Source organism: Magnolia sinica, chromosome 15, assembly GCF_029962835.1.
Source record: "Magnolia sinica isolate HGM2019 chromosome 15, MsV1, whole genome shotgun sequence".
Classification (NCBI taxonomy): domain Eukaryota; kingdom Viridiplantae; phylum Streptophyta; class Magnoliopsida; order Magnoliales; family Magnoliaceae; genus Magnolia; species Magnolia sinica.
In genome coordinates this window covers 11,018,102-11,038,410 of record NC_080587.1, presented here as the reverse complement: position 1 = coordinate 11,038,410, position 20,309 = coordinate 11,018,102, and the positions used below count along the sequence as shown (strand labels likewise).

The 20,309-nt window shown below is 37.6% G+C and overlaps 1 protein-coding gene across 6 annotated transcripts in view; it reads left to right on the top strand.

The window, feature by feature from the left end:
• The first annotated feature begins 206 nt into the window (after positions 1–206).
• LOC131227426 (protein ZINC INDUCED FACILITATOR-LIKE 1-like) overlaps positions 207–20,309 on the top strand; it is a 32,660-nt gene continuing 12,557 nt past the window's right edge. For 2 of the 6 annotated variants that reach the window (XM_058223232.1, XM_058223230.1), the window contains exons 1-10: positions 207–418; positions 2,645–2,685; positions 6,883–6,943; positions 7,023–7,125; positions 7,233–7,335; positions 7,832–7,894; positions 8,295–8,357; positions 13,494–13,543; positions 13,640–13,715; positions 16,476–16,691. In XM_058223232.1, coding sequence (XP_058079215.1) covers positions 277–418; positions 2,645–2,685; positions 6,883–6,943; positions 7,023–7,125; positions 7,233–7,335; positions 7,832–7,894; positions 8,295–8,357; positions 13,494–13,543; positions 13,640–13,715; positions 16,476–16,691 — 918 coding nt within the window. In that variant the 5' untranslated portion in view covers positions 207–276. The remainder of the gene's footprint in view (positions 419–2,644; positions 2,686–6,882; positions 6,944–7,022; positions 7,126–7,232; positions 7,336–7,831; positions 7,895–8,294; positions 8,358–13,493; positions 13,544–13,639; positions 13,716–16,475; positions 16,692–20,309) is intronic. The other 4 variants (XM_058223231.1, XM_058223235.1, XM_058223234.1 and 1 more) reach the window with 4 other exon arrangements.

Genomic DNA, 20,309 nt, shown 5'->3' with positions numbered 1-20,309 from the left:
TACCATGGGAAACAATGGGAATAATGATTTCCACCGTTAAAACCTTTCTAGAGCCTATCTCGAGATGCATTGAGAGCGATTGCAATGATGCCTGGCTGTAGGCAATGGTCGGATGGGGATGTTTGGTTGTGTTTTCCAAATAGATTTGAATTTTGATTAGCTCTGCTTAAGTGGCTACAAAAGACAGAGATCCCTTCCTTTCTACCCAGCTGTAGGTTCGGCCAAAAAAAGGGGGGGATTTGGGTTTTAGTCAAAATCCTGTTTGGCGTGATTTCAATGGCAGAGATCGGAATACCGCTGCTGGAGAAAGTATACTATGAGAATTGCCCTGGTTGTAGGCAAGATCAGATCAATGAAAAACGGCGCGGAATCCCTTTCAAGGAATTCTTCTATATTTGGATCGTGATTCTTTGCACCGGTAAGTGCCACTCATTGAATTTTAGATTTATTATTATAACATCTCAGCCATTCATTCTATCATGATTGAGTGTCTTGTTGCTCTACTAGTGGCCCACCTTAATCGGATTGATCGAAGTGTACCCCACCAATCACGATTTGGATGTACGGCCAAACGCTCCCAAAATGAATGGGAGATACTGCAACAGGATTCAGTTGTTGGTTGGAGTGCTTTTGCTTTGGAAGGAACGCGGATTTCCTGCTAAAGGCTTTCACATGAAGTTGTTGCGTTGGGATGCTAAGTTGGGCCCACCATGATGTTTCTAAATAATCCAACCCGTCCATCCGTTTTTTCAGGTCATTTTAGGACAGGAGACCAAAAATCATATGGATCCAAGACTCAAGTCGGCCACACGAGAGGAAACAGTGTAGATTCAGTTACCACCGTCTAAACATTCGTATGGCCACAACAGTCTCGTATCGGGATTTTTTATTTTATTTTTTTTTTTTTTTTTTTTTTTAAACTCCATGCAAGTGTGAATAACCTTATAAACAGTTTGGATGGTATATAAACATCAAGTTAGAGCTAGGAAGGTTTCAACGGTAGGATACACTCTCCAGTTTTTCCTGCCTTAAGTTTTGGATTTAATGATTTTTGGTCTCACGTCCTAAAATGATTTGGAAAAACGGATGAACAGTCTTGATTTTTCATAAACATCATGGCCCCACCTAGCATCCTTGCGCAGGAACTTCCCATGGAAGGCTTTCCAGGAAAACCGCGTCCGAAAGGAAGGATGCTGACTCGGCAATCTAAGGCCAGAGCTGATCTAATATTTGCTTGGTCTCTTTAGGACCAGTCGTTTCGCCTGCTCTTTTGAAATCTACCGTTGATCCGCGAGGCCCATATCTCATGTTGTTGTACAATCTGAACCATTGATGTTATAGATTTATTTCATATTTTCTTATTTAGATCTAGATAATTATTCCATCCAGACCGTTGACAAGCTGAATTATGATCATCTTTTGTGATCCTTCAATTCGTGGCCCACAGATAGACGGTCCACATTCAACTGAGAAAAAGGCCGAACTTTAATGGATAGGATTGTCCAATAGGGGAGATTTTATGGGGCGTGGTCCATTCACTATCTGGCCCAACAGACCAATGGTCTCTGGTAGATTTTTGGGGCATTCTTCATTCAATATGGAAATCAACATCCAACGGTCAAGATTGCTCATTATGTATGTGGTCAGCTCATCCACCACACATATGCAAACTCTACAGAAATCTAGACCATCCACTTTGTGAGGCCCATAATAGATGGATGGATCATATCCTGGAACTGCACTAAATCAACATACCAACGGTCAAGATTGCTCATTATGTATGTGGTCTACTCATCCACCACACATATGCATACTCTACAGAAATCCAGACCATCCACTTTCTGAGGCCCATAGTAGATGGATCATATCCCTCAATTGCACTAAATCAACCAATGCGATCCTCACCATTCAATCAGTTTCCATCAAATGGATGGCCACAGAAATTGGTCAGCTATCTAAATTTAATGGTCCAAATCAAATGTCTAACATCGTCTGATCAATGTCAATTTTGGGCCATGCACCATCCACAACAAGTCCTGTGAATTGGACGCTGTGGATTGTTTTATCTGCATGCAATAGGATCTGTGTCTGATATCATATCTTTCTAGCAGCAGTACTCACAAGTGTGGCTTTAGCTGTAGATGAACTTCTTCACTAACCAAGAATTTTTTTTTTCTTACATCTGGTTTATGATTAATTGTTCTCCATTAATCAGGTGAGGCCCACTCATCAGATCAACCACATCTGTATGTGAAATATAGACAGTTGATCCATTAACCGTTGGATATCCTCATATAGTGTGGCCCACTAGATGAGTGGACTGAAATGATTTTTCTGCTAGTGTATGTGCACAAAAGTTCTCGACTGATCAATGGACGAGATCTCCCATATGATTGCGTAACTCATCTTCTCACTCATCATGTCAGACCACCTGTGTATGAATAATACACCTCAACTTCGACTTTCTTCGTATGAGTGGCCCACTGTATTAATGAACAAGCCTGATTTTTGGTGCATGGTATGTTCGTGGCGGGCCTCAACTGATCAATGGAACCGATCTCACATATATCCCATGTTAGCTTCTCAGCCATGCATTTTTCGTATATATAACTGTCCTAATCTCAGTTTTCTTTACATTTTTCAGCATTGCCAATATCTTCCCTATTTCCATTCCTATATTTCATGGTACGTATGCTCCCTACGGTAGCTTCTGTAGCGCTGGATTTACAAATTACGTTTTCGAATTAAAAATGAAATTCAAAAATGTCATCAATAGATCATGAGATCTGTTTAAAATAGGCATATATACTAGAGTCACGTAGCATCTTGATCGTTCACTAAATCATGCAAAATCAATAGTAAATCATGTCCATCGGTGTTCTAAGCTCTTGATCTGAGTCCTTTCTCATGATTAGCCTACAAAACACACGTCATTTCAATGTTAGTCTTACCAGATTGTTTTAGGACGCAAGTCCAATGTATTGTACTTGTGTTAGCCATGCTGTCCATCTATTTTTCTAGCTTATTTTAGAAGTGGGGCCCGCTGGTCAGTGGGGCCTACACTAGGATGTATGATACTCAGCCGCTCACCATGTTGCCAGCCCATTAAGTGAGCTAGATTCAATGCTCAGATGTGCCGCACCAATGGAAACAATGAGGATTGACGTCCACTGTGTTGGACATAGGCCAATGGGGCACAGCAATCACTAGTGGGGTGAGTCTCATGAAGTTAGTCTTCTTTTTATTAATCATTTTTTATCTTATGTTTTAAATTTAACTTTAAATGAAGATTTAAATAAGATAAGACCGATAGTTTGGCCAAACTCGTCATCCTTCCCATAAATGAGATGAGGAATAACACGTTAAGCAATAATGAGAGTAAAAAGACTCTTACCAATAACATAAGAGGAAAGTGGTATACTGAAATTTATTTATTTAGTTTATCTTTAGGACTATATACGTCATATATCATAATTTGAGGCCATCTAAATCGTAGAATCAAAGGGCATATTAGACCCATCTACTCCAATAGTGGTTAGGTGAATTACTAGATCTGAACCGTTTATCTTCGACTTTGTGGAAATCTCATATAGTGTAAACCATCAAATCTTAAGGGCTCACTCTTCCGCACAAACTTCCACACTGTTAAAACATTCCTAAGTGGGTCCCACCCCAACCCCCTGGTGGATGGATGTTCCACCATTAAAACCTTCCTAGGGTACACAGATGCCCATGATCAATCCACCCAGTTCATCTATTTTTCCATCTTGTTTAAAAGGACTCATGCTGTGGAGCCCACGTGATGCCCATGAGGAATCCACACCGTCCATCCTCTTGTCCAGCCCCAAATGAGACAGATCCAACTCTCAGCCGGACAGCACCATGGAAAACTGTGGAGATTAACGCCTACCATTGAAACACCCCCGGGCCGCACACCTGAAATCGATTGAGATTGGACGTCTTACAATTCAAAAACTTCCCAATGCCCGCTGTTGAAATCTTCCAGATACCCACCGTGGTGCATGTGCCCTAGATCCACACCGTCCATCAAATTGACCCCACCTACAGCTGAGATCTCCTTGGGTGTCACCATGACACATGTGATATATCCCCACCGTCTATCTGTTGGACTGTACAGACCTTGCAATCCAATCGTTTTGCCTGATTATTTTAGGACATGAGTCCAGCAATGAAGCATATACCTCGTGTGGTCCCCACCTTGATGTGTCCTGTAAACCATGCCATCCATCCATCCATTCTTTTGATGGGGCTTATTGCTTCAAGGACCACTGTTGTGGCCCACATAAGATCCACTGTAATATTTATGTTTTATCCCAGCCATCCTTTTATGTGGCAGGTGTGGCCCACCTTGATGATGGGTTGTAAATCCCAACCGTCCATCTGTTTTAACAGCTCATCTCAGTGCATGGTCCCGAACATGGATTAGATCCGAAGCTCAAGTGGATCGTACTGCCTAATACGGGGCTGTGTTGGGGCGCCCAGGTATTGCAACCTTCTTGGGCCTACGATGGTGATTTTTAGGTCCCACGGCGACCGCCCATGCTATGGAAACAGCTTGCAAAAATAGCATGTGCCCCACGTTGAGGAGTCTGCCATGTTGTATGCGTTCTGCCCACGTCACTCATATTATTTTAGGGCGTGGCCCATCATGAGGCATTATAATGCCCACCGTTGAAACTTTTCTCGGGCCTATCATAATGTTTACTAGCCTCCAACCGTTTAGGCCCACCAAGTGATGCGGCCCGCTATGATGTTCATTTGCAATCCAATTGGTTAGCTTATGTGGGGACTTTCGATGTACGTTGTGGGTCCACCGATAGTTGAGCACATTGAGATATTTACTTGTATTCCATGGTCATTAACTATGTGCAAAATTCACCTTGATAGGCGAGTGGTCATGGGCGTACCCTTTATGTATGTGTCGTCATGGTCCCACCTTTTGATATATGAGTTGTAGTTGTGTCATCGGCCTTTCTTGGCATATGTATTAGAGACGCACCATCCCACTATAGGACCTACTCTTGAAGTGTGTGGGGCCTGCGGTTTGGTTCTACAACATGCTTACATTGGACTAATCAGTACTCTTTAAGATAGACAGATGTTATCCTTGTCTATATAGAAAATTTTGAATTCGTTTGTTGATTTTAACTTGATGAATAACTTATTGTTTTAATCAGAATGGATAAATTCGATATCATTTTAAGCTGAAAATCGCTCCCTAGCCCAATCGGCACGTCCTGAAATCATCCATCGACTCATATTAACCAAAGAAAAGCCTTTTCATGGATATTCAATCAAATCAGTTCATGAATCTCATGTGGCAAGATTCGTACAGTTTGATTAGTGATATTTTGATTTGGGTATGGCTTTATGATCCTTGATTACGTTTACGATTATTTGGCCACCTGTGTGGCATATATGGGGTCCAGCCGTGTACCTTAGGCACTTTGGAATTGAGGGAGTTATTACATATGATAAGGTAAAACTAACATGGAGTTATCAAGGCTAATGGTTACGAAAAAAAAATCGCATAAGAGAGTGATTCAATATGTCAAAGAAAGATTAAGAACATTCTAAGTATCATTTTTATATCAATTAAGGCAAAAGGGAGATAAGAAAAGAATATTGTCGTAATTGAGGGAAGCTACGAAAAAAGGAAGAGTTTTCCCTTTCTTTTGGTCTAAGGGTGGAAAAGAATATGACCCTTTGGATATGAAACTTGAGGAAAAGGAATTCGATTTCTCCAATCCTCTTATCTGTCGAAGACAAGGGAAACCTTCACATATGAAGAAATCAATTTTATTTCCTTAGTTCCTTTTTCTTTTTTTTTTTCAAATAATACAAACAACCTTGTGAATTTTTTTAAACAATTCAAACAACCTTGAGAAATCAAGCGAACCTCTTTGGAGATAATAGAATCATAAAACAGCAAACAAAATCAAGAATCTAGCATCAAATATCAATATATCTTTGTTGGAATTTGTGTTGCAGAATCACACAAATATAGATCTAGGATAGCAATCCAAGAGTACCAAGCACACACAAGAGAACACACAATTTAACATGAAAAATCTTTGCGAGAAAAAACCACGGCATAAAGTGACAGAATTCCACTATGAAAATAGAAATTACAAAGAGAAAGGACTTACCCGGTTCAAACAACATCAAATCTCACTCTTGCTACACCCTTTAAAAATCCTAAAACCCTTTTAGGAACCCTTGGAACTCCTTTAAAAAGCCTTAGCATTGCTTAGAAAAGCCCTAAGGACCCCTATTTATAGTTTAGGAAACTCCACTTATGCACCTCTCTGAAACCGCATCAAATTTATGCAATCCGTGCAAAATCCGCACACCATCTGTGTGACCTTCGACTGGTTGAGCCAAGGCTTCAACTGGTCGAAGAACACCTTTGACTGATCGAGCCTATCCCTTGATTGGTCAAAGGACCCAGAAATCTCAAATACATCATCACTAGACTTCAAGTCGAGCAGGCTTTAGCTGGTCGAAGGGCACCTTCTACTTGTCAAGCCAGCCCCTTGACTGGTCGATGAGCGCAGTGAAAATCATATTTAAGACATCTGTTTTACAACAATCTTTTCATTGCAATTCCAACATACATTAGCCAAAGTGGATGTTTTGATATCTACTATATGTAATGAATCCTATTTCCTACTCCATTATATTCTTTTATAGTGTTTCTTTTATAATTTTTGTGGTAATTATAAAAAAAAGAAATTATTGCTTTGAAGTTCTTCATTATCTAACCTTTCATATACATCTTAACAATCTTTTATAATTGCTTAAACTTTATGTTTTATTGGTTGTTTCTAAAATGTATTGACATTTCCATAATTTCTGCAGATAAGAGACTTTCATATTGCCAAAAGTGAACAGGATATCGGCTTTTATGCAGGTTACGTAGGTGAGTATATTTGATAGATTATGTGTTAGATTTTACAGTCGACAATATGATGAAAATAAAATCTTTTTATTTCTTAAAGGATCCGCTTTCATGATCGGAAGAGCTTTAACTTCTATCTTGGGGGGAATAATAGCAGATCGTTGTGGACGAAAACCTGTTATAATTATTGGCACTGTTTCAGTGTTAGTATTACTTGATATTTCTTACCTATCAAATTCAAACTTCTACATGAATTTAGTGTTGACCTTTTTTGGCTTATTTAAATTTTCAGTCCGTAATTCTATTTTAGGGTTGTGTTTAACACTCTCTTTGGCCTAAGTACAAGCTTTTGGATGGCAATTTCAATGAGGTTTCTTCTTGGATGTTTCAATGGTCTACTTGGTCCAATAAAGGTACACCTTTCAGATTGAGAATTTTCTATGGTAGGCCCAGTGATAGATGGTTTATATGCCAGAATCTCCTAAATTAGATGATATAACCGGATGATAAAGCCCTATCAGCTGTGGACCACTTATAGTAATTATACATTTTAGAAGGGTGGTTAAGATTATATGATAGAAGATATTTTCATTCGTAATCCATTTCATTATTGGCCGCCTAATCAATGGCTTATGTTACAGCTATGCCAAATAAATAAAAGACCATACTTCAAATGTCAATAAAGCTAATCTAAATTCCTATGATTATGCGATCAAGCACTATATAGTTCACTGGACATGCTATTCCATTTCCTTATTTTGTTTAAAGTGTGTTTTGTTGCACCAAATATCATGATACTTCATGATTACTTAATCTAATTTCATGTAGAATTTGATGACATTTCATGAAATTTAGTGTGACTAAACATGCTCTTATTCACTGTGAATATTTTAAAATTTCGCATTTTAGTGTATCCAGGCATATGCTTCGGAAGTTTGTCGAAAAGAATATCAAGCTTTGGCATTATCAATTGTAAGAAACTTTTTCTCTTTGCATATCATTTAGAGATCTTAGAGGTTTTCTGGCATTGTTCTCCACTATTGCTCACCCTTTTTGCCTTGTCATTTTTCTGGTAAATTGCTCTAGTAAAAGGGTCGCATGGCAAAAGCCTTACTTATTCAACATCATAACATCCATATAAGGATGGTTAAACCAGGATCAGCATTTGAACACGTTTGAATGGATGGGGAACAATAATTTGAATTTTCCCATGACACATTCATAAGAGGCCTACTAGATGAATGGTCTAGGTCAACATGTGGTGGGCCATAGGGACAGGCAATGAATGTGTGCAATGCTAGCAAAATTCAAGTCCTAGTCATCCATTATCTCACTATTGATGAATAATAACCTTCTAATCATATCATATCAGGTTAGTACAGCGGGGGGAATTGGATTGATTATTGGCCCAGCTCTTGGAGGTTTCTTAGCACAGGTTCGATTTAAAAAGTGATAAGAATATGGAATTTTTGCATGGCAAACTAATATTATACATGCCTATATATATATTTGCAGTAGTGAATAAACATATTCGTAAGCTATGTATGACTGATTTTAGATCTATTCTATTCAATGGGACCGTTGCAAACTATATATATATATATATATATATATATATATATATATATATATATATATATATATAAAATAAGAATAAAATAAAATTTAAAAACAACACTATTTAATTTATTACACGATCATGCACATATGATAGAATAAGTATTGACACTCATGAATGTATGAATACATTCATGTCTTTGCGTGTTATAAGTACTTGGCATTAGTTACTAGATACATGTTGATAAAATACTAGTAATTTAAAAGAGAATTGGGTGTAAAATACATATGAGATAGTACAAATATAAAGAATATCCTATTATAATACACTAAATACACCAAAGAAGTTGGCAAAGTTACACTAATAAATACACTAAATCCTTTGACTGAAACTCTCCCTCAAATTCATGACGAATTAAGAGAAATGGTTAAAAGTTTGTGGAGAAAAAACAATGCATAGAAATGGCATAGGACTTTATAAAGAAGTCACTAGCTTGTACTAAGAAAAGCAAGGTCCCATGAATGAACATTTTTAAGAACATTCAACCTTAATACGTTTTGTTCATTGTAAATATGAGATGATTAATGATCTTGAGTTGAAACTCTTATGTTTATTCTCACAATGGTGTAGGATCTTGTCAATTAATTTATACTAGAGATAAAATTGCACCAAATCTAATATTGTCACATTGAACGGTTAAGATGGTAATGAAAATTTTGAGCCCGTAGCTCACATTAAACTCCAAGATCTCATTATAGGTTTTTGCTATTCTTGAGATCATTTTCTTATTACGTCAAAAACATCTCATGGCAATTATGAATCTTGAACCGTTTAAAGAAAATTAAACATAACTAAAATTTTCTATTACTAAGATAAGGGTCTCTTTTCTTAAAACATGCACTCTGGATTTACTTAGATTATGAACTCAAAATCTGCTAATCACTTGCATGTAAACATTAATTGGAAACTGACTGATGGTCATGGCTTTGAATCTAAGATAGTGAAACACATACATAGACAGTTATAAAAAAAAAATCACATAAACTATAGGGATGAGGCACAAAACCTACTTTGTCTGATCCAAGAGTTCACAATGTTCCTTAAGAGAGATTGGTTTAAAGATGAACAATTACAATCTTGGCCTACTTGTCTCATGGTGTAGATGTAATACACCTGACATTCCGGCATCTTCCCAAACTCTCTAGATACGTGTGCCTTGACCACCATAGGTGTGTGTCCGCGCCCGTGTGTACTCGTTCGTGGATCTAAGAGTGTGTGAGTGGCCATCTACGTGTATGATTGTACCCTGCGCTTGCACAACCCGCGCACATGCAAAACTGTTCAAGTGAGTGTACAAATGCCCACGTACATGAGGAGCACCGAAAGGGAGAAAACCTACAACCTTATACCCCATGAGTGGGCTTGAACCTAAACCCAAGCCCATATAGGCTAAACTCATAACCCATCCCGACAAAACCCACTAACTATTTCTCTTACCTCACCCTTACATCATAAATCGGATTGCGTACTGAGTTACTCAATATGCTCTTATCGTACTAAGTAGGGGTGCACATCGAACCGGTAGAACCGTGGAACTGGACCGAAACCGACCAAATGGTCCAGTTTGGTCTAGTTCTGGAGTGCACCGGTTTCGGTTTCAAAAAATAAAGAACCGTTTAGTTCGGTTCGAATCTGATTTGGGGATATGTAGAACTGAACCGAACCGTGATCCAAACAGTGAATTCGAACCGTGGATCCAATCCGTGGAACCGAACCTGAAACCGTGAGTTTACAATATATTTTTGTTGTATATTTGACTCATGATTTATAATATGCAATGCACCCGTAGCTTGTTTTCATAAATGTATTTTTTTCACACCATATACAATATCTAAACCACTCATCAAGTAGATCACAACACAAATGGACATGGGCTAAATTATAAAATAGAACATGCACTTGGGCCAAATTATAAAAAGCCCAGAACCGTGGAACTGATCTGAAACCAAACCGGTTTTCACGGTCCGGTTCCGGTTCGGTTCTAGGGTGCTAACGGTCTGGTTCCGATTCCAAAAATCCTAGAATAGTAAGGAATGGTTCAGTTCCAGTTTCACCCCAGAACCGGACCGAACCGAACCATGTGCACCCCTAGTACTGAGTAAACTCAGTTGGTCCCACTTTGAATGTATGTGGTCTATCCACACCATCCATCCATTTTATCATCCAATTTTAGGAGTTGATCCCAAAATTGAAGCATATCCAATGATCAAGTGGATCATACCACTGGAAAAAGTGGGGACAGTGATTTCCACCGTTGAAACCTTTCTAGGCCCCACGGTGATGTTTATTTGTCATCCAACCTGTTAATAATATAATACAGACATAGATGAAAGGAAAAAAAAAAAAAAACAAATATAAGCTTTATCCAAGACTTGTGGCCCCAAGAATTTTTCAACGGTAGATGTCAATTCAACTGTTTCCTGTGGTGTGGTCCATTTGAATATTGTATATCTCTCATTTTTGGGCTCAAGCCCTAAAATTATTTGATAAAATGAATGGACGGATTGGATAAAATACATAAATCATGGTGGACCCCACAGAATTTACTCCGCTAAGCGTAGTGAGTTACTACGCAATCCGCTTCCTCTTTTTCTCATATCACATATCACATATGGATGACTGAGGCACTAAATGATTGGGTGCATTACATGTGTCGAAATCATGGCATAATTGTAGACATAGCATATTCATGCTTGATTGGATGTTATGGCACATTATGATGGATTTGATACCACATATTCATTTGCAGTTGGAACACTAAAAATTTATGTTTTATATCGGGGACCAATGGGCACCGTGGGTGACATTTCCTAAACCTCATTGGTATCAACAGAGCAACCTCATTGATCGAGGCCAGTTGGGTGAAACAAACCAATTATGCAAGCCAGGTGAGGTAGAGGTTTAACCAGCCTAGCATGTCAGGAGTCGGTTGGTTGAAACAGATTAGTTACGCAGGCTAGTGAGGTAGAAGTTTAACTAGCCTGGCATGTCAGGATTATGATAAATAGGTCCCCTCATTGATCAAGGCCGGTTGGGTAAGCACATTAGATAGTGCAAAAGACCAGCTATGCAGGCTGGATGAGGTGTTAGAGATCAGTCCTACCCAGCTCAGGCTAAAATGGCCCTGATTGTTCATAGACGTTAATTGTACTGAGATATGTTGGATATGTCTGTACGGTAAGGCATTTATGATTGCATTATATTTTGGTGCATTGCATCCTATTATATGGCATCATGAGGCATTGTATAATGTTGCATTGCATACAGGTACCCTACACAGTATTATCTGTGTAGGTCATGGCATGGGATCATAGCACACACAAGAGATCTATTCAATAAGCTTTTTGAACCTCATACGGTCTTCTATTGTCTTTTTTAGGGAAATATAGGCGGCAGGAGTAGCATAGCCCGGATTCTTTTAGTTGCACTATGATATTTTGTTATTTTGAAATTCTATAGTGTATTTATGTAATGGTACTTATGCATTCATTGTATTTCTAAATGATATATAATTAAATAAAAATATTGGGTTGCTCTCTCATCTCATCTGCAATGTTGGATATCATAGTTAAGGAAAACACTACCAATTGTACAAAAAAAAAAATTCCTAAATCACATCCCAAGAGTGAAGTTAGGGGCCCGGGCTCTATTTTTGAGGCATAATAGTAGATCCATCTTGGCTCACCTTTTTTCCATTTTACTCCCACAATTTGAGCAATTGGAGAAGGCTAAGAGTTCTTTTATTATTTACAAACTTCTAGACTCCTTTCATCATAGAAATCAATTCATATTAAGATTCACTTTCTCTTTAAATGATGGCTCATTAACAATAGATTTTCTTAAGTAATCGAATTCTTGCTAACTTAGAGCTAAATTTTTCTTAAAGTAGAAGGAAAGCATACGTGCATGCATGTGTGAGGGCCACCATCATATGAATAGTTTTAACACTGTATTTAGAGAAAATTGTATATTAGGTCACAAATCTAACCTCGTGATATTTTTAGTAATATTTTAACATACTTAAAGCTATGAATTAAAGCAAATCCTTGTCATACTTGATACCCACACACAATTCTTGAAGCATATCATTAACAATTTAAAAAATCCAAATACATTCTAAGGCTAAATCCATTTTCAGTAATTACTTTGAAGTACATATAGCATCTGTCATATTTATTATTATATTAACTTATGTTATGCATTATAGATCTTCCTTTAGTGATTATTTACCATCTTTCTAAGAGAAAATATTCACTATATTTGAATCAACCCATGTACACGCAACATGTATCATATTCAGCAATTACTTTGAAGTACATGCAGCATCTATTAGATTTATTGTTATATTAACTTATATATGCTATGAATTATAAGTTTTTCTTTAATGATTATCTACAATCCTTCTAAGGAAAAATATTCATTATCTACAAGCAATGTCATAACTCATTGATTGTAATAAACGTGTTGATTTTAGGCAACCCATGTAATAGACTATTAGATAACACTTGATTGTAATCAACTCATGTAATAGTCTCTTGCATTGCCTTTGTGGGAGTTTTATGCTCTCATTGTTGGTTCCCTAGTCCGGATAAAGTATAATTAAGGGTTACATTAGGTAGGTAGCTAGCATTAAACTTATATCATAACTTCCAACATGAATCTAAACAATATGACATTGGCAGAAAAGGATTCATGTGGCCGACCCCAATTAGTTGGGATAAGGCTTACATGATGATGGTGATAAAGTTTAAGTAATTGATATACTTGCATTTTTTGGTCTACATGAACACTATTTAAGTTTTTATGCTTTTGTTTAATCTTAGAACTTGTAGATATTTGTATATTTTATATCTTTTATTTCTTTTTAACAGCAAATACTATGTTTCCAATCTTTTATATATTTGCATGTGCAAAACTTGCTAATTTACTATCTGTGAATGCATTTTTTGTTAGCCGGCAGAGAAATATCCAAATATATTTTCCAAGAAGTCTTTGTTTGGGAGGTACCCAAAACTAAAACAATCTAATCTTCTAAAAAATTACAGTTGTGTTTTTCTAAATCACTTATAACTAATTTACTATTTAATGTTGTGTTGCAGGTTTCCTTACTTCTTACCATGCCTTTGCATATCGCTTTTCGCATTAGTTGTTTCCATTGCTTGCTATTGGATTCCAGTAAGTAACATTATACTATAATGGCATTTTTTAAATTATTGAGTGGTGGCGTGCTAATAATAATATGATATTTCATAAATATGTATCTCTCCTATGTATTTTATAATCTTCTTAGTTCTACTCTTAGGGGTCTATAAACATTGTATCATTTATTCATTATATTCAAGCAATACAGTTTGCCTTCAATCTTAAGCATCGGATAGAAGCAAGCTCTCATATCTTATTCTTCTATCCGCTCTTTTCTTCTACCATCGTTCCCTCTCATGTATTCCATGAGACTTTGTGCTAGGTAGAGCTAAACATACCTCAAATATGGATTGTAGCACCAGCATTTCAAATTTTTAAAGTGGAACGTTTTACTTTGAGTTTATCATATTTGTGAAAAAAAAAAACTTTATAATCTTACACGCGCATATAGCCCAACTCTTATATGTTGGATTTTTCAAAAATGCAATGGAAATTAATTTTTTTTTTAAATTCATATTTATGTAATTAACCTTATAGATCCCCATTTGATCATCTTAAGTTTTTAAAATATAAAACCCATAAAATTAATAGTTAAAATTTACCTAATTGAAATGTGCTCGATAATCTTAAACTTGTCATTATCGATCTTCCAAACCATAAAGTCTCTCCATAATCTATCCTAGTTGAAGCAGAGATCAAGGCCAAACATTTCATCCCTTAGGTGGGGTCAAGGGAGACATACCATCCATATGATGAACCCCATGCACACGTTGAAGCATGTGTGATGGGGGATGAGGATTGGGCGATCTCTCTTTTTCTATAACTATTTTTTTCCCCCTACAAGTTGACACTCAAAAGCAGATAATATCTAAGGCTCTCTGCTCTAGTGCTTTGCCTATCCTAGGATAGGATCTATTTATAAAGGTTTAGGGATCCAAGAGAGACGACAATTAGGGTACTCTGCCACCTTATAGTTTTTTATATGCCCTACTACACTAGAATACCGTAATCCGCCATATCTGATGCATGTATATCCGACCACCTTATCCGATGCATGTATATCTGACCCAATCCTTTCATAGGCATGCCCATCCACGAGACACTAATGACCATATAGATCAAGTGGGAACATCCAAGGCTCTTTACTCTGGTGCTCTCTCCCTTCTACGATAGGATTTATTTATAAGAAAGGTTTAAAATTTCATACGAGAAAATAATTATGGTACTCCACGTTATAGTTTTTCATATGCCACGTGACATTAGAATTTTGTGATCCTACCTTATCCTATACATGTATATTTAATCCAATCCTTCCACTGCCATAGCCATCCACCAAAGACCAAATGCCCATGCAGATCTAATGGTGGACCATCACATTATCATCAACTGCGATTAAAGCCTTTTTAATGGTTAAAAAAATTAATAATTGAAAACATTTGTAAAGCCTTTTAAAACCTTTGAAGTGTTGGGCTCAATAATAAAATTACTTGATGAACATATGATCCCTTGTATCTAAGCCATAAATGAGTTTTTAGAAAATCAATGGATCACTTGTTAGCCCATGTGAGCATCAATAGACCTTGATAGATGCACCTAACCACACCCACTTTTATTAGCCACTTAAGGACCTCGTAAAATAAGTCAAAGCATGTAATCAAGACCTTGACCCTCACACATCCTTAGGTTTAAGGATTAATCATATCCAAAGCATCTTCAAGTTGATTATAATCTAGTAATAATAGCCCATGGTTTAGAAACTTGATCTTGATCCATTAATATTGCAAGTGCCCAATAGGTCTAACACCAAGAACCTATATCCATAGCACACTCACACTCCTATGTGGGGTACGGTGGAGATCTTCCATCCTAACTCGTCATCAATCCCTTCACACCAGATGCCCATATCCATCATGATGATGATGATGATGATGATGATGATGATAGCAACCACAGGTCTATCCAATAACCTGTTGGATGATCATGTACAACAGGATACTAATATCCATGGACCAGAACTCTCTCTTAGTCAATGACCATTATGTCCAATCTCAAGTTTCCAAGGATATTGAAAAGAATTCCTCTCCTTTAACCATTATTTGTGTATGTATTTAAACTACTCACATATTAACTAAGGCATAATAATCTATTCATCTAGGACCCTTGGTCATCATGATATACGATTGAGATCAATGTTATCCCATCCACATCACCAGTGGATAAGGTTCACATTAGTTTTCCGGGACACAAATCCAATACCATACACACCTCACCATGCAATTTAGTACATATGTGAAACATCAAAGCCATCATCGGGTGGGTCCACTATGGGGATACCTTCATCCAAAAATCATGTCGATATATTAATTAGGTTTGTTGGTGAACATAATTAAATGCACAGCTAAACAAACTTATTTTTTTAGTTGTCCATTTGTTCCTTGTATTCTTATTCCAATTGATGGGCGAATGAGCTTGATTTTGTTAGTGTACCTATATGGTGGATCCTACCTATTGGATAGCTTGAATGTTGGATACATGTGCCATGTTGGCAATTGTGGATGCATGTATGGAGGCTAGGAGATGCATCCATCTATTTTCAATCCATTTATTATGCTATTTCATGTATCAAATTACCAAATTCATCTCTTTAACATAGAGTATTGGCACACTAATGTTGAGTAGTTTGAAAATGATTTTATATAAAAATAGAAGCTAAACATAGAATGTAGTTTCCTATCTTATGAGTCATAGAATGTAGTTTCCTATCTTATGAGTCATGGATCTTTACTTTTTCAGGAAACATTGCACAAACACAATAATAAAGTCCAAGAAAGAAGCAACTCATTTGATGCCCTGGAAGCTTCCTTAAATAATTATGATTTGAAAGAAACCATTGAAGAAACTAAAGGAAGAGGGTTAGTTTCAAATGGAAGCCTTTTGAAGAATTGGCCCTTAATATCATCTATCATTGTATATTGTGTTTTCTCTCTTCATGATATGGCTTACTCAGAGGTAACTTTTCTTGTTTAAGCTTTACCATCTCGTTTTCAATATTATTTGAACCATAGTTTGATAAGTTAGTGAATTAGCTCAAAACTCACCTAAGTCAACTCAATTAGACTGGATTTTGAACCAAGTAACTAGAAAACTTGCTTGTGGATATTACTTTGTTCTGAATCAAGAAGACTCATCACATTAGCTCACTATCTATTGAAGACGCAACAAGCCCTAACATGACTTGTCCAGCGCGAAAGAAACCTCAAATAGAATCACACAATGTAATAGGGAAAGAAAAAATTTAATCAACATCAGAGAACACACGAATTTTAGGTGGAAAACCCCTTGAGAGAAAAAACCACGGCACCAAGCGATAAACAATCCACTATGAACAGAAAGTTATAAGAGATGGAACAACTTACAGATGAGAAACCCTAGCTTCTCCCTCAAACCCTTGAAAACATGCTAAGCTAATTTCGTTCTTCCATAACTGCGTAATTAGAAGCCTATTTATACACTTTTATATGAAATTAGAAATAAAAAACCGCACTAACGCATTCCGCTTGGTCATACCTTCGATCGGCTGAGATATCAACAGAGTCTCTCAGTCAACCGAAACAGATCTCGATCGACCGGGAACATTAGAGTATGCTTCGATCGACCGAACAGCACTACCCCAGATTAAAGGCACTATATCAATAATTTTCACCATGGCTTTAATCCTTCAGCTCCAATATTCCAAATTCTTATCACCATCTCCACTCTCCTTCATAGTAGCACCATCAATGTCTCTTCTTTTGCACACTTCATCTTCATTCATCCTTTTCCAAGCCTAGAGAATTTAAGCAAAACTTAAACTTTTCTGTAGGAACCACCTTTGTAAGCATGTACGACGGATTCTCACTAGTGTGAATCTTATCAAGAGTAACACTGCCTTTCTCTAGCATTTGCCGGATAAAATGATAATGAACATCAATATGTTTAATCTAGGAATGGTACAGAGTTCTTTGCAAAATTAATCGCGCTTTCATTGTCACAATGCACAAGCATGGCTTCCTGTTAAAGCCACAACTCATTTATCATCCATTTCAACCAAAGAGCTTCCTTAAATGCTTCTGTCACTTTCACATATTCATCTTTAGTTATGAAAAATGCAAACACATATTAAAGCTTCGACATCCTACTAATCACTCCACCTAACACAATCGAGTAACCGGAAATTAACATTCTATTGTCCACATTACCGGAATAATCTACATCCACATAGCCTAGAAGTCTCGCCTCAGATTTTCAAAATGTCAAGACATAGTCCGTCGTACCTCGTATGTAACGAAATAACCATTGCCTCCCAATATTATTTGTCAGGGTTTAACATGTATCATCTGCTCATAACACCCACCACATATGAAATATCCAGTCTAGTACAGACCATGGCCTACATAACACTACCAACTGCGCTCGAGTAGGGCACACGAGGCATATACTTTTTTTTCATCTGAAGTAGGACCTTGCTTTAAAGAAAATCGAAAGTGAAAAGCGTGGGGTGTGCTAACCAGTTTAGTCTTTTCTAGTCCAAACTAGAACAAGACATTCTCAAGATACTCCTCCTAGACAACCGTAGCATACTCATTTCTCTGTCTCTGTGTATATCGATACTGAGAATCATTTTTACAGCCCCCAGATCTTTAATCTCGAATATTCTAGATTATTGAGCCTTCAGTATGATGATTTCAGACATGCTATAACTGACGATAAGCATATCATCAATATATAATACTATACAATGGGTTTGAATATATAGAGATTATAACCATCTATACAAGGAAAATAATAAACTCAGAATCCTCTACCTATGGAAATAAACTATACAAAGTATACTAGTTATACAAGGTATGTGAGCTGTCTAACATCCCCCTCAAACTAATGCTGGTCATCGACAAGTAATAGTAGAAAAGAGTGACATGCAGAAGTGAGGGACTTGGTGAGAATGTCGGCAATTTGATCATGGGATGCAACATGTGGAAGAGAAATGAGCCCAGACTGAAATTTCTCACGGATAAAGTGACAGTCAACTTCAATATGCTTCGTCCGTTCATGAAAAACTGGGTTAGAGGTAATTTGAATGGCACTGAGATTATTGACATGGAGTGGAGTAGTATTCTGTAGAGGAATGCCTAAGTCTGAATGTAACCAGACGAGCTCACTACATGCAGCGGACATCGCCCGATACTCGGCTTTTGTGCTCGATTTGGAAATAGTGACCTGCTTCTTACACTTCCAAGAAATGAAAGAAGTGCCAAGAAAGACACAATAGCTAGTGGTAGATCTTCTTGTGAGATTGCAACCGTCCTAATCAGCATCCGAATAAGCACGAAGGTCCAGAGTCGCTGTGGAGGAGAAGAACAGGGATCGATCTAGAGTTCCACGAAGATACTGTAGGATGCGCAACACTGCAGTTATATGAAGAGTCCGAGGAGCAGAAACAAACTGACTGACAACTTGGACAGCGTAGGCAATATCAGGGCGAGTCATAGTTAAGTAAACCAGACTCCCAACCAAACGGCGGTATAAGTCGGGCTATGCAAGTAGATCACCATCATCACGGCCATAGTGAACGTTAAGTTCTAAGGAAGTCTGAACTGTCTTCTGATCCATCGATGATGCCAAGGCAAAAAGATGCTTTGTATATTTACGCTGGCTAACCAGGATCTCACAATTGGAACGTGAAAATTCAAGTCCAAGAAAGTATGTTAGATGGCCGAGGTCTTTTATCTTAAAGGATGATTACAAAACTTCCTTTAAAGCCGAAATGTCAGTAGCATCGCTACTAGTCAGGAGGAGGTCGTCAACATAGACCAGAATAATAACAATTCCGTGAGCAGTGGTGCGCAAAAATAAGGATGGGACATGACCACTTTGAGTAAAGCCAGCACCCGTAAGGCCATACAGGGATTTCTTTAGGTGACATACCTTAATTAAAGAGCCAAAAGGAGGTTTCAAATATACGATTTCTTGGAGGTCTCCATGAAGAAAGGCATTTTTCACATCCATCTAAGTGAGTTGTCATGAGCAAACAGAAGATATAGTCAGAAGAGTACGAACAGTTTTCATCTTAATCACGAGAGCGAAAGTCTCATCATAATCAATTCTGTATTCCTGTTTGTATCCCTGAGTGACAAGTTGAGCCTTGTATCGATCCAATGATCCATCAGACTTGAGCTTGACATAATAAATCCATTTGCTACCAATTAGTTATTGGTCAGCTGGTCGAGTGACAATGACCCACGTATGATTATCATCCAATGTCGCAAGTTCTTCTGCCATAGCCTTCTTCCAACAATCATGAGTGACTGCCTGAGAGTATGAAGTAGGAATAGAAACAATATCCAAAGTAACATTCATGGTAGACATAGAGCATATCAAGTGATCAGGCGCTCGATGTTCACGAGCGGAACGACTTATCGAGGTAGGTTCGGGATCTACAATAGGTACAGTAGGTTCGGGTTGGGTAATAGGTGGTGGATCTATACGTGGTCGACATGAGTAAACCTGCAACGGACGAGGGAGAGTACTTGAGGCAAATGGAATTTCTGGAAAGGCAGTTAGACCAGGAGAGTTGGGAGTGTGCGGAGG